Consider the following 11,834-nt stretch of genomic DNA (forward strand, 5'->3'; position numbering starts at 1 on the left):
AGCTGAAATCATGTCCATTTCCCTCAGACTACAAAACCTCGTGCTTTAATCGTGGTAGCGACTCTTGGTCACTGTTCCTTAGGTCAAATGTCCTCGAATGTTCCATTGGGGACTTGCAGCCATCCTCAGTCCTGGGTGGTAGACAAGCCTACTGATAGTCGTCTCTGACTGCGGTCTCGGGGTTTTGGTGGCCTCGAGCCTGGAGGGTGGCTGGCTGGGATGAAAACACTCAAAGCTCTGTGTATCCTTCCACCCCCCACGTTCTTGCTTCTTTGCATCCCTCCCTATTTTACACGCCTGACTCCCACACCTTTTCTTGGGGACATTTAAGCAGCTACAAGATTCTCCCTGGACACTCCTGAGTCTCCGAGGCTGCGGGACTGGTTTCTCTTGATAAAGAGTTGGTAAGAAAATGGAGCCGCACGTCAGTGAAAGTCCCCTAGGAGATCACCTAGACTGAAGATAAGGTCCCTCCAACCCCAGCTCAGCCACCTCTTTGGGACCCTTCCCCTACCCAGTCTCCTGAGCCCTTGGAGTAAGCTCCACCCCTGTCCCAGCCCCTTAAAGTTTGGGGGGCTGCATTCAAGCCTGAGATTTTCCAAGCAGGGGGTGTGTTGGACTGGTTCGGGAGGCATCTTGTCCTGGAAGAATGGGGGAAATGTGGCAGAAGCCACAGCTGCTGCCTCCAAGGACATCTGTATAGCTCCCCGGGGACCCTCTGCCCTTTCCCCCTCCCACAAGCCTGGGCGAGCAGGGACCAAGCTTGCTTGTTATCACCTGACGCTGTGCAGCCTCTGATCCCATTGGTGGAGCCAGATTCGGTCTGGCTCTCCCGTTCCTTCTCGATTTCTCTGCCTCTCTCTCCTCCACGCTGCTTTGATTTCGCTCTTGCTTCTCTCTTCGTGTGCACTCACTCGCTGGGCTGCGAGCAACGTCCGTCTTCTTGCCGGGGGCAGTAGCAGTAGCTGCAGAGCTAGACAGAGTGGCTGCCTGTGGGGTATGGAAGCAGCCTCCCAGAGAGAAGCGAGCGTGCCTGGCTGCCTGTGACCTAGGCGTCAGGCTGCTGTCCCCTGCCTGGGGAGCTCATCATCCACAGAGAGGTCTCTCCTTTCCTTCTCTTCCAAGTCTCCCTCTGCAAGGCCGGCTGAAGCCAGGTAAGTGCGCTTCTTCCCCTAAACCACCCTGCCTATCCTGAAAGGTTGAGAGCTGTGGCCACCAGGGACCCCCACAACTGCCCTGGCTGACCACCTGGGTTGCCAGGCCTGGAGACCTTGTCCCCTTGGCAAAGAGCTTAACAGCTGGATCTGGTCTCTGGGGCGACACAGTTAGTTACCCCGTGACCATTCTGCGCAGTCCGCGATGCCAAAAGGTTCAGCTGGGTGGGGGAGGTTTCCCTATGGCATACCAGTGGCTTTAGGGAATGGGCTTGGGGAAGGGGCCCCAGTGTGTACAACGTGTCTGCATGATTGGGAGGAGGCTGGAGGCTAGCTTGCGTAGATAGGTCTGTCTCCACGCAGTTAGGTTCCTTTGGGGTTTCTGACCGGCTTATGGCATGTTTCAGAACATTTTTACGCGTGAGGTACATGTGTGCGGGGGCAGCGTTTATCTGAGTAGCCTGTGGGCATATGTGGGCAGGAGCCCCAAGAGGCAGTATTTTTAGGGGGTGGACATGTCACTTGTCATGTGGGTGGGAGTACATGTTGAGGGAGTACTGTAGCAACCAGGCTGTTTCTATGCCGGGAGGGGCAACTTCAGGGCAAGAGAGGTGGGGAGGTGGGAAGTGTGGGCCCAAACCTCTGTTTGTGGGCAAACTTGAGTAGGTGTTCAAACCTGTTGGCCTGTGAAGAAGCAGGCTGACCAATGTGGCCAGAGACAAACATGTTTTCAAAGTCTGTGTCTTGGAACCTACAAAGGCTCCATGGAGAATACCAGAATCCACGCAAGGATTGACTGGTGCTCAGATGTGCGTGTGTGCACAGGCAGCTATGTGGGTTGCTTGCCTTCTTGGGGTGGGGGGAGGCAGCATGTATGTGTGTTGGTGCTTGTGGCTTCCTCTTTTCCGAAAATGTGACTTGTGATGATGAGTGCGGGTATGTGTGAGCCTGTGGACATGAACATGTGTGCGTTGGCATGAAGGCAACCAACAGCTTTCGAAGGGGAAATACTGGGGCATTCTCAGAATGTGCAAGGTGGAGGAGGGTACATCCATGCGTAGGTGAGTGTGGAGGAATGAGGATGTCTAAGGAGGCGTGTGGGCACCCCTTGCGCATGTGTGTGTGCATGCATGCCTGCCTGCGTGGGGGTGTGTACATGCTTGCTTAGGGTGGATTCACATGGGACTGTGGGTGTTCTAAGGGTGTTGCCTCAACCTGTCCCTCACAGACTGCCCTTCCCTAGGCATCTGGGTGTACAGAGACTGAGTTGATACCCGCCCTTTGTCCATGTTGGCTGGCTGCCCTTGCAGGGTCGGGTGCTCCCACTCTCCCAGACCTTAGGCTAGGGTGGAGAGCAGCTCTCTCAGAAGTGGAGAGAAGGGATAAGCAAGCACCTAACCTGGAATCTCCACCCACCACCAAAGCTGCCCTTGCCTCTAGGAAGACTGGAAAGTGAGGAGGGATCAAGGCAGGGACAGGTGTCTGCTCAGGGCAGGTGTAGGCTGGATCCCATGTGGGTGGGAGCCACTCAAGTCCTCAGGTGGGAGTGTGGGTTCATATTGGCGGGTGCAAAAAGCTTCCTCAGAAGCTCCTTGACAATATCCAGGGCATTGCTAACCCCTTGCTGCTCCACACCCCTCCCCCAAATTACATACAGAAATACTATTGTAGGTATGTTTCCAGATACCTCATCCCATTTTTTCCCTCATTTTGGAGGAGATCTGGTAGCACTCCCATGTTTATTGACCATAGATTTCTTATGCATGAAGCCAGGGTTGTTTGGCTGCAGGGTGGGAAGCTAAGAAAATATTGGACTTCAGGAACATCTGGGCAGATAAGGCCATCAACCTTACCCTCATTTTTTTCCTGTACCTGCCTTCCAGGTTAATTTAGTGGTGCCAGGCTCTGGAGCAGGCTTAATTGACAGGAAAATGTGGGTTGGATTTTCTGGGAGCTATAAATAAAAGTACCTGATTTTGCAGGCACAAGGTGCCCTCACCCTAGCTCCTGGGCAAGGGAAGCAGAGGAAGGCTAAGAGCAGAGAAGGAGGTGCTGTGAGATGTGCTGGGTGATGAACTGCAGAAGAGAGGCCAGAAAAGGCCCCGAGCGAGTGCGCCAGAGCTCTGTGTCTCCCCTAAGATCCTCATTCCTGGGAGAACCAGGCTATAGGCAAGCCCGGCTAACTCTAGCCCAGTCAAACACGGTCGAGAGAAATAATGGTGTAGTCTTTTCATGCCCAAAGGGCACAAAGTCAGGGTAGAGCTGAAGGAATGGAGTAGGAGGCAAGGGAAGATTCAATCACTTGAAAAACACTGATAGGAAGAGGAAAAATAAAGTCATAAAAATGTACACACTACACATGCACACAACACAACCTCAGTCCACAGTAAAGAACTTGGCCTCCAGAATGTACGTAATTTGCTGGTTGTGTGGACATGTCAGTGTCCCCAACCTTGGTTACCTGTCTGTAAAATAAATAAGGAGAATAACAGTACCTGTATATCTCCCAGGCTTGTGTGAGATGTTATTAGTTTGTGTTGGCCCCCAATAGATGTCAGTGTTGAAAGTAATTCTTTAAGTGGTGCACATCTTTAATTCCAGCACTCAGAGGCAGAGGCAGGCAGATCTCTGAGTTGGAGGCCAGCCTGGTCTACAGAGTCCCATGACAGTCAGGGCTACACAGAGAAACCCTGCCTCAGAAAGACCAAAAGTAATCCATGAAAAGAGCAAAGTGAGTACACACTTGTAATCTCGGTGCTCGGGAGGCTGAGGCAGAAGGATAGTGAGTTCGAATCCTGGGCTGCATAGCAAGATCTTGTCTCAGAAAAGAAGAGAAGAGAGAAAGAAATAAAAGAAAGAAAAATCAAGTGAATCTGTGAAAATAGAAACCGCACGTCAAAGTAACAGACCGAAAAAGAGTTTAAAGCAGGCTGTGGTCCATGCCACTCCCACCCACAGCAGATATATCCAAAGCATTTGTCCCTCCAGCCCTCCATAGGATCCCTCACTGCTCCAGTCACTACAGAGAGGAGAGAGGCTAGAGCCTCAGGGTCTTGGCACCTGTGGACTCTGGCTGCCCCTGACCTGCCACCTGCCTCAACCCTCAGGCATCAGCCCCTCAGCAGGTGCTTCCTGCGGACCTCCTCCTCCCCATCCTCTCCACTCCTACCCTTTCTCTCTTCACGCCTGCTGGCTAAGGGCCCCTCCCTCCTCAGCTCCATCTGCTGCAAATCTGTCCCTGCCCAGTGTTTGCAGCATTCCCACTGCCTCTGCCACCTGTCAGGTGCCGTCTGCTCTCTGGACCCTCTAAGGAGAGCCAGGACCCCACCCACCCACCCAGAGGGCGCCCTGTCTCACCTTGGGTCCCTCCTATCCTGTCTAGCCCCCTTGCAATCTTTTCTATCACATTATGAGGCCAGGGGCATTCGATGGGTATGTGAGACTCCACCTCACAAAGCATGATGGGAGCAGCACATTCCAGAAAGCTCTGTGGGATGGGAGGGAGATGCTAATCTTTCCTCTGGCTTGCAATCCCCATAGGAGCCAAACCAGAGGGGAACATGGAACTGCTGTCCACCCCCCACAGCATTGAGATCAACAATATCACTTGTGACTCCTTCCGTATCTCCTGGGCCATGGAAGACAGTGACCTGGAGAGAGTCACCCATTATTTCATTGACCTCAACAAGAAGGAAAACAAGAACTCCAACAAGTTCAAGCACCGGGTGAGTAAAGGATGCCTTGGTACCTCTTCCCGCCCCTGTGCTACGTGGAAGCAGATTGATGGGCTCTAGACAAATTAGGGATGAGGCAGATGCCTGGCCCAAATCCAGATTCTTTTCACAGGGTCGTCTTGCCAAAATGATCTGACCTTTCTGAGCTTTGGTGTCTTCCTTGGTAAAAATGGAATGACCACATCACCCTTGTAGAGCTTTTGAAAAGGTTCCGTGAGAGATGTTTTTGTGCTGCTTGGCCGTATGCCTAACACAGCTCCAATGTTGCTGTTCCCCATGACTGGAACTTCAGATGGGAGCAGAGCACCTGGGTTTGTAGGATGGGGCCCAAGGCCTCACATGTCCAGATAATGTTCCAAACCCAAGACTCAGAAGTCATTCTTGTGGCTGGGTGGGCAATGTAGGCCCCTTTAGCTGAGTATGTGATACTGCACACAGTCCTAGGTATTCTCTGCTCCTTCCCTCCGCTAGTCTGTTTTCTTGGTGTAGAAAGACATGTAGGAGGGTTCTCTTCAGTGTGTCATTTCCCCAGGTTAAAGCCAGCATAGGAGCGAGCAGGTAGGAGGGAATCTCTCATCCTCTCCAGCTGCATGCATAGGCAGGGGAGAGTTTAGTGTGAAGGAGCTGACTCCCAGGGTGACAGCTTGCTGTGGGCGTTCTCGTTCTCTCTCTCTCTCTCCCTCTCTCCCTCTCTCCTCTCTCCTCTCCTCTCCTTTCCTCCTCCTCCTCTTTCTCCCTCTCCCTCTCTCCCCTCTCCTTTCCTCCTCCTTCTTCTTCTCTCTCTCTCTCTCTTCTCTCTCTCTCTCTGTCTCTCTCTCTCTCTCTCTCTCTCTCTGGCTCCCCAGATCTGGGTGTCTTTTGGCAGGCCAGTTGCCACGGTGATGTGAATGTTCCACACCACCCCCTTGGCCCTCCCCCCAAAGAATAAGGCATATTTTTCTCTTCCTCCCTGGCTTCCCAGCGTTTGCCGTTGCCGTGGAGACAGCACTGTGGTGTGCAGATTTCTCAGTCTCCCTCACAAATGAAGGTCTTGCCACCTTCAACTTTAGGGCCCTCTTCCCTAGTGGCCTTTCCCATTAGTTCTCAAGAGAATGGGGCATCGCAGGGCTTGAAGGAAGTATGCTCAAGCCACTGTTTGTTTCTTCAGTGACATGGTGGCCAGGTCATAGAGCTGTGGAGTCTCTGAAACTCTGGCCCTCCTTGGGAGGAAGAGGAGAGACCCTTTGAGGGAGCGGAGATGTGGGAATAACGCCAAGATGGGGTGTGACTTCAAGACTGACGCTTGGTGCTCCATCTATCTGTACCTCACTTCTCAGGATGTCCCCACCAAGCTCGTGGCTAAGGCAGTGCCTCTGCCCATGACGGTGAGAGGGCACTGGTTCCTGAGTCCCCGCACAGAATACAGTGTGGCTGTGCAGACAGCGATAAAACAGAGTGACGGGGAGTACCTGGTGTCTGGCTGGAGTGAGACCGTGGAGTTCTGCACAGGAGGTGAGGCCCTGATGTTGTATTGTAATACCCTGCCTCCATAACACAGCTGGCTTGGTTGGCCCATGGTGGGACACTTCCTCATAGCCCAGCATGCTCAGAAACAACTGCTGCACACTGGGTGCTATGCTCAGGCCATACAGAGGACATAGAGCGTGTGTAGACAGATGCACACTCTACCCGTCAGCAATACCACCTATGTGAAGGGATGGAACTACTTTTCTGGTGTTTTTTTGTTTTTGTTTTTTTTTTCAAGAGAAAAAAAATTATATATATAAACTTTATTTTTATTTATATGTACATGTGTGTCTGTGTGTGCACACTTTCATTTGAGTGTCCACAGAGATGAGAGGAGTGTTGGATCCCCTGAACTAGAGTTGCAGGTGGTTGTGAGCCACCCCACACTGACGCTGGGGACTAGATTCCAGTCCTCTGAAAGAACAGCAAGTGATCTTAACTGATAAGCCATCCCTTCAGCCCCAAGAATATATATTTCTAAGTACAGAAGTGTTAAGTGGTTTTATATTGTTATTGTGCAACCCATCTCCAGGACTTCTCCATCTTGCAAAGCCAGAATACTGTACCCTCAGAGCCTCCCCTTCCCATTTCCTCTCCTCTGGGCCATGCCTACCTCTGTGCTTTCTGATCTTTGACTCTGCAAGGTAGCTCATATGAGTGAGATCAAGTATTTGTCCTTTGGGGACTGACTTATTTATTTTCCCAGAATACCAGTAAGATACATAGGTGCTGTACCACATAAGATTAGTCAGTATTCCATTGTATTGGCTAGATCATGTTTTGTTCATCAGTCATCTACCAGTGGTCATTTGGTAGCACAATAGCATTTTGTTGGTCCTAAGTATCCCCTTAGCCTGGAAAGACGGTTCCCATCTGATGGTCTTGTAAGGTCTCTTAGGCAGAGCCTAACTCACAAATTCTCACATGAACAAACACTACTTTGGGTGTGCTTGTCACTGAGAGCCAAGGAGCTGTCCCCAAATATTCTATCCCTTTGGTGTCCATGTGAGATCTGCTCCAGATTGCTCTCTGTCACAAGGAAGGGGCAGAGAACATTCCCTGCCCTGGGGCCTCCAAGGCTGCTGGCTCCATCCTCTGCCAAAATCTGTGCCCCTAGTCTCCTTGAGTTGCCATAACTGGACTAGAGAGGCACCTCTGCTCCTTGTAGGAGAGGCATCTTGGTGTGCACCCCCTCTCCGAGCTGCAAATGCAGTGGGTGTTTAATTGAAATTGAGCATCTGGAAATGCTGTCGTTGGGTCTACCCTGCTTTTTCCCCAAGACCCGGCACAGAGAAATGCGCTGGTTAAATAAGCAGAGGACACTGCCTCGTAATTTGTTCCAAGGTACTGTGTAGCCTAACTACTCTGCCAAGACCCCTGGTCCAGTGTCAGGGGACAGTTTTCCTATCCCCCAGAGCTGAGGACCGAACCCAGGGCCTTGCACTTATTAGGCAAGCGCCCTACCACTGAGCTAAATCCCCAACCCCTGGTATCAGCCTTTTTGATTTCTCCCACATAGAGAGTCAAGTAGACAGCCGGGTGCCTCGGCCCCCTCCTGCTGAACACTCACCTGAGGCCCAGGCTCTGTTCTTTGATTCATCATTAGCCCCCACTTAAAATTACAGTTAGCCACCACACTAGCTGTGAGGCAGGCTCTCACCTAGATTTGAAGGGCCCGCCCCCAAAGGACCTTGTAGTTTACCTCTCAAGGCTTTATTTTTCCTCTTGGCCCTCTTTTCACTGTGGTGACAGTCTGGGAGGCCCTCGAGTGATAGCAGGCATTCCTCCCTCCTTTCTGGACTCAGAGGTGAGAAAAGACAACATGTTCCCAGCCAAGGCCAGCTGGCCTGTCCCATCTGAGTCCAGGTTATTACAGAAGCTCCCCTGTTGGTCCAGAGGATGAGGTTTGCCTGCAGGCTTGGTGGATGGTGGAAAGAGGAGGAAGTCGTGATCCTGCAGCGGATCCTTCGCTTGCCTCACCCTGCCTGGACTCTTACAGATTATGCCAAGGAGCACCTGGCCCAGCTGCAGGAGAAGGCTGAGCAAATCGCTGGCCGCATGCTCCGCTTCTCTGTATTCTACCGCAACCATCACAAGGAGTATTTCCAGCACGCCAGGTAAGGCAAAACAGATCTGCTAGGGCTTCTCCCTTCCCAGCCCTGCCTCCGTCCAAGAATGCTGAGGCAGAAGTATAGCTGCAAATTTAGGGCCAGCCTGGGCTACATAGCAAGACCCTATCTCAAAAACACAACAAAACAAAACAAAAAAAAGTGACTACCACTTTGAGGCTGGGGCTAAGGAAGGATCAAGGACATTTTAGTGGGGCTTCCTGGCAGAAGATCCTGCTGGCAAAGGTTAGGTAATAAGTTCTGGGTCTGGCTCCGCCTTCTGGGGCAGTTCCTTTACGGGGTCTTTTGTATATACGTCAGCTCTCTCTCCATTTCAGGACCCAGGAACACAGGGGAGGTGGCAAGAAGATGACAAAATGAAACAGTCCTGAGCACGTAAAGCTCTGGAGACTCTCAGTTGGCTAGCTTTCTAGTTGAGTGCTAAGGAGTCCAGAGGCCCCAGAGAAACATTTTGGGGAAATCTTTTTGGATACTGATGAGAGAGGCAGGTAGGAAGCCAAAGGACTGGGCTTGGAGGATCCCACCCACGCACGTGATCCAACCAGAGTAGCCTTGATCTTATTTGTCAGTGGCTCACATACGCATTGCTTTCTTTGGGGGGCGATGGCGGGGGCGGGGGAGAGAAAGAGAGGCAGACAGACCAGTAGGCACTTGAGCCTACTGATGCTGAGCCCTAAGGCATCAAGGGCTGGCAAGTCACTTGTCTCTCAGGACAGCCAGGACCAGGCAAGAATGAGGCTGGACCAGGGCTTCTTCACCCTCCCCCACGCCTGCTGACACTGCTTCAAGTCCATGTCCTTCTAAGCTAGGTCAGGGCAGTCTGCCACTGTTACTGTCTTTATCATTACTGGCAGCTGTGGTGGGCGTTTCCCCTTGCCCTAAGAAAACAGTAAAGAACTGGAGTCTTTGGTATTTCTATTCAAGAAGAGGCAATGGTCCTGTTTAGGATCCCTTTTTCAGAATGAAAGAGAGACAAGGGGTACCCACCTGTGCCGGGCTCCTTATTAGGGGCCAGGACAGACAGACTAAGGCAGAAGTTACTCTTATCCTCAGAGTCTGGTGAGGGAGACAGCGTGAAAGGACGTAATGTCTGTGACTAGTTAGCTATTAGACTATTAGCTGCAGGCTAATAGGAATGCTGCAGTTGGGCTGGCTCATTCTCGTCTCAGCTACACATTGCAGCCAGGCTCCAGCAGAGCTAACCCATGGCATTTTCCCCTTCTCTTTGGCGTTCCTCCCTGGTGGGCAGGACCCACTGCGGGAACGTGCTGCAGCCTTACCTGAAGGACAACAGTGGCAGCCACGGCTCCCCTACCAGTGGCATGCTGCATGGTGTCTTCTTCAGCTGCAACACGGAGTTCAACACAGGCCAGCCCCCACAGGACTCCCCTTATGGCCGCTGGCGCTTCCAGATCCCTGCCCAGCGCCTCTTCAACCCCAGTACCAACCTCTACTTTGCGGACTTCTACTGTATGTACACAGCCTACCACTATGCCATCCTGGTACTGGCACCCAAGGGCTCCCTGGGGGACCGCTTCTGCCGTGACCGTCTGCCCCTCCTGGACATTGCCTGCAACAAGTTCCTGACCTGCAGTGTGGAGGATGGAGAGCTGATCTTCCGCCATGCTCAGGACCTCATCCTGGAGCTCATCTACACCGAGCCGGTTGACCTGTCCCTGGGCACACTGGGAGAGATCAGCGGGCACCAGCTCATGAGCCTGTCCACGGCTGATGCCAAGAAAGATCTCAGCTGCAAGATCTGTAACATCAGCGTGGGCCGCTAGGGGCTCCTGGGGAGAGACGGCGGCAGGGGGGCGGGGAATGTGTGGCTTAGGTTTGGGGAGCTGGCTTTCTCTCCCCTCCCCCTGCTCCCTCCACTCTGTCCATCCACCCCTCTCCCACCCCGTCCGTGTTGGAGACAAGGAAGGTGGTCCTTCTAGGTAGCATTGCCCATTTCAGGCCTGGTGGACTCGGTGGGGGTGGGGGTGGGGGCTTCTCGGCAGGAGATAACTTCCTTTTCTGTTTTCCTCTTCTGTTTTGAGGCCTCAAGCGGGCCTCCATCTCCCAGAGTCCTCCCTGCCTCCTGGGTCAAAGCCCGTGTGTAACCCGGCCTCCATGTAGATGCAGAAAGTTGTGGGGCACCTTCTTCTTAGCTCCGCCCACCCCACTCAGGGCCGCCTCAGACAGCACCCTCCCTACTCAGTGGGCCCCCGAGGTCTTTGACTCCTCCAGTCCAGGACCCTCCCTCTATAAATAACCTCCTGCACTGCTGCCGCCTCACCCTGGCTGCTCCTTCCCATCCCCCCCCCCCCCCACCCCCCCAGAGCCCTCTTCCCGCATGGGAGAACCGTCTATCCATACTGTCACTGTCACTGGTCCACCTGAGATACCCTCCCACTCTCTGGAAAGGTACTCTCTCTCATTTCCTTGTTTGGAGGGCTCTGAGCTCTTGAGATCTTTACTTTCTGCTGTCTGGGGATGATATAGTCCTTGGCAGACCTTCTCCCTTGCTCAGAGAACACCAGGGCCTGAAAAAGGAAAGAAAAAGAAAAAAAAAAACCAAACAAACAAAAAAACAGCTACTGGGGTCAAGGAGGGGGAAGGCGACCCCTGAGACCTAGTCCTCAGCCAGAAGTGGGCCACCTCGTGTCTTCTTGGGCCTGGCAGAACTGGAGAACTAAGTGTGACCCACAGAGCCCTGGCACCTTGCCCAGCTGTGCATTTTGCTCGCTCACTCACCTGCTCTGCCTTCAAGTCATGACTGTTCTGTACCACCTCTTGCTCCGAACACCAGCCCTATAGGGGCTGCTCCCATGGGGAGTTCTTGATGAACCCCCCTGCCACAGTCCCCCATGTTTTCATCTTGCTCCACTATTGTCTGGGTCAGGAGGGTGGTGAGGGTGGTGAGGGTGGACGCCCTGAGACGAGACCAGCAGGTGGAGAAGTGGAGTAGAGGAAGGGGAAGTCATAGTCACGTTTTCAGAGGTGACAGAAGATGGTACACAGGCCGCTGGATTTCTGTGAAGGACAGAGGAGCTGGCAGGCCCACAGGGCCATACCTCTGAGGGACAGGTGAATGGCTGGTTACCAGACAGTCCCGGTAGACAGTCAAGCACCTCACCGGGATGGGCCCAGGAGGTCTGAGATCCCAGAAAATGTGTGTAGAAGAGGATCTGACCCCCAAGCCTCTTCCCCTCGGCTGACAGCATTGCTATGGGTGTAGCCTGCTGCCTTGTCCTCTGTCCCTGGGTGGGGCACATCCTCCTGTGTTGTGCTTGCCATGTGCATCAATAAACCACCATGGCCCAATG

At 52.9% G+C, this 11,834-nt stretch overlaps 1 protein-coding gene across 1 annotated transcript; it reads left to right on the forward strand.

Moving 5' to 3' along the window:
• The first annotated feature begins 375 nt into the window (after positions 1–375).
• LOC118591353 (phytanoyl-CoA 2-hydroxylase interacting protein) lies at positions 376–11,834 on the forward strand. The gene is made up of 5 exons (XM_036199575.1): positions 376–1,154; positions 4,695–4,879; positions 6,205–6,379; positions 8,394–8,511; positions 9,773–11,834. The coding sequence occupies exons 2-5, from the start codon at positions 4,715–4,717 to the stop codon at positions 10,305–10,307; spliced, it is 993 nt and encodes a 330-aa protein (XP_036055468.1). The 5' UTR covers positions 376–1,154; positions 4,695–4,714; the 3' UTR covers positions 10,308–11,834.

This window comes from Onychomys torridus, chromosome 9 (assembly GCF_903995425.1).
Source record: "Onychomys torridus chromosome 9, mOncTor1.1, whole genome shotgun sequence".
Lineage (NCBI taxonomy): Eukaryota > Metazoa > Chordata > Mammalia > Rodentia > Cricetidae > Onychomys > Onychomys torridus.

Excerpts from the sequence above, each read along its gene's own strand:
- LOC118591353 (XM_036199575.1), top strand. The coding sequence starts at position 4,715 with ATGGAACTGCTGTCCACCCCCCACAGCATTGAGATCAACAATATCACT. Across the intron at positions 6,380-8,393 it reads CGTGGAGTTCTGCACAGGAG|ATTATGCCAAGGAGCACCTG; the intron begins GTGAGGCCCTGA and ends GGACTCTTACAG. Across the intron at positions 8,512-9,772 it reads GAGTATTTCCAGCACGCCAG|GACCCACTGCGGGAACGTGC; the intron begins GTAAGGCAAAAC and ends CCTGGTGGGCAG.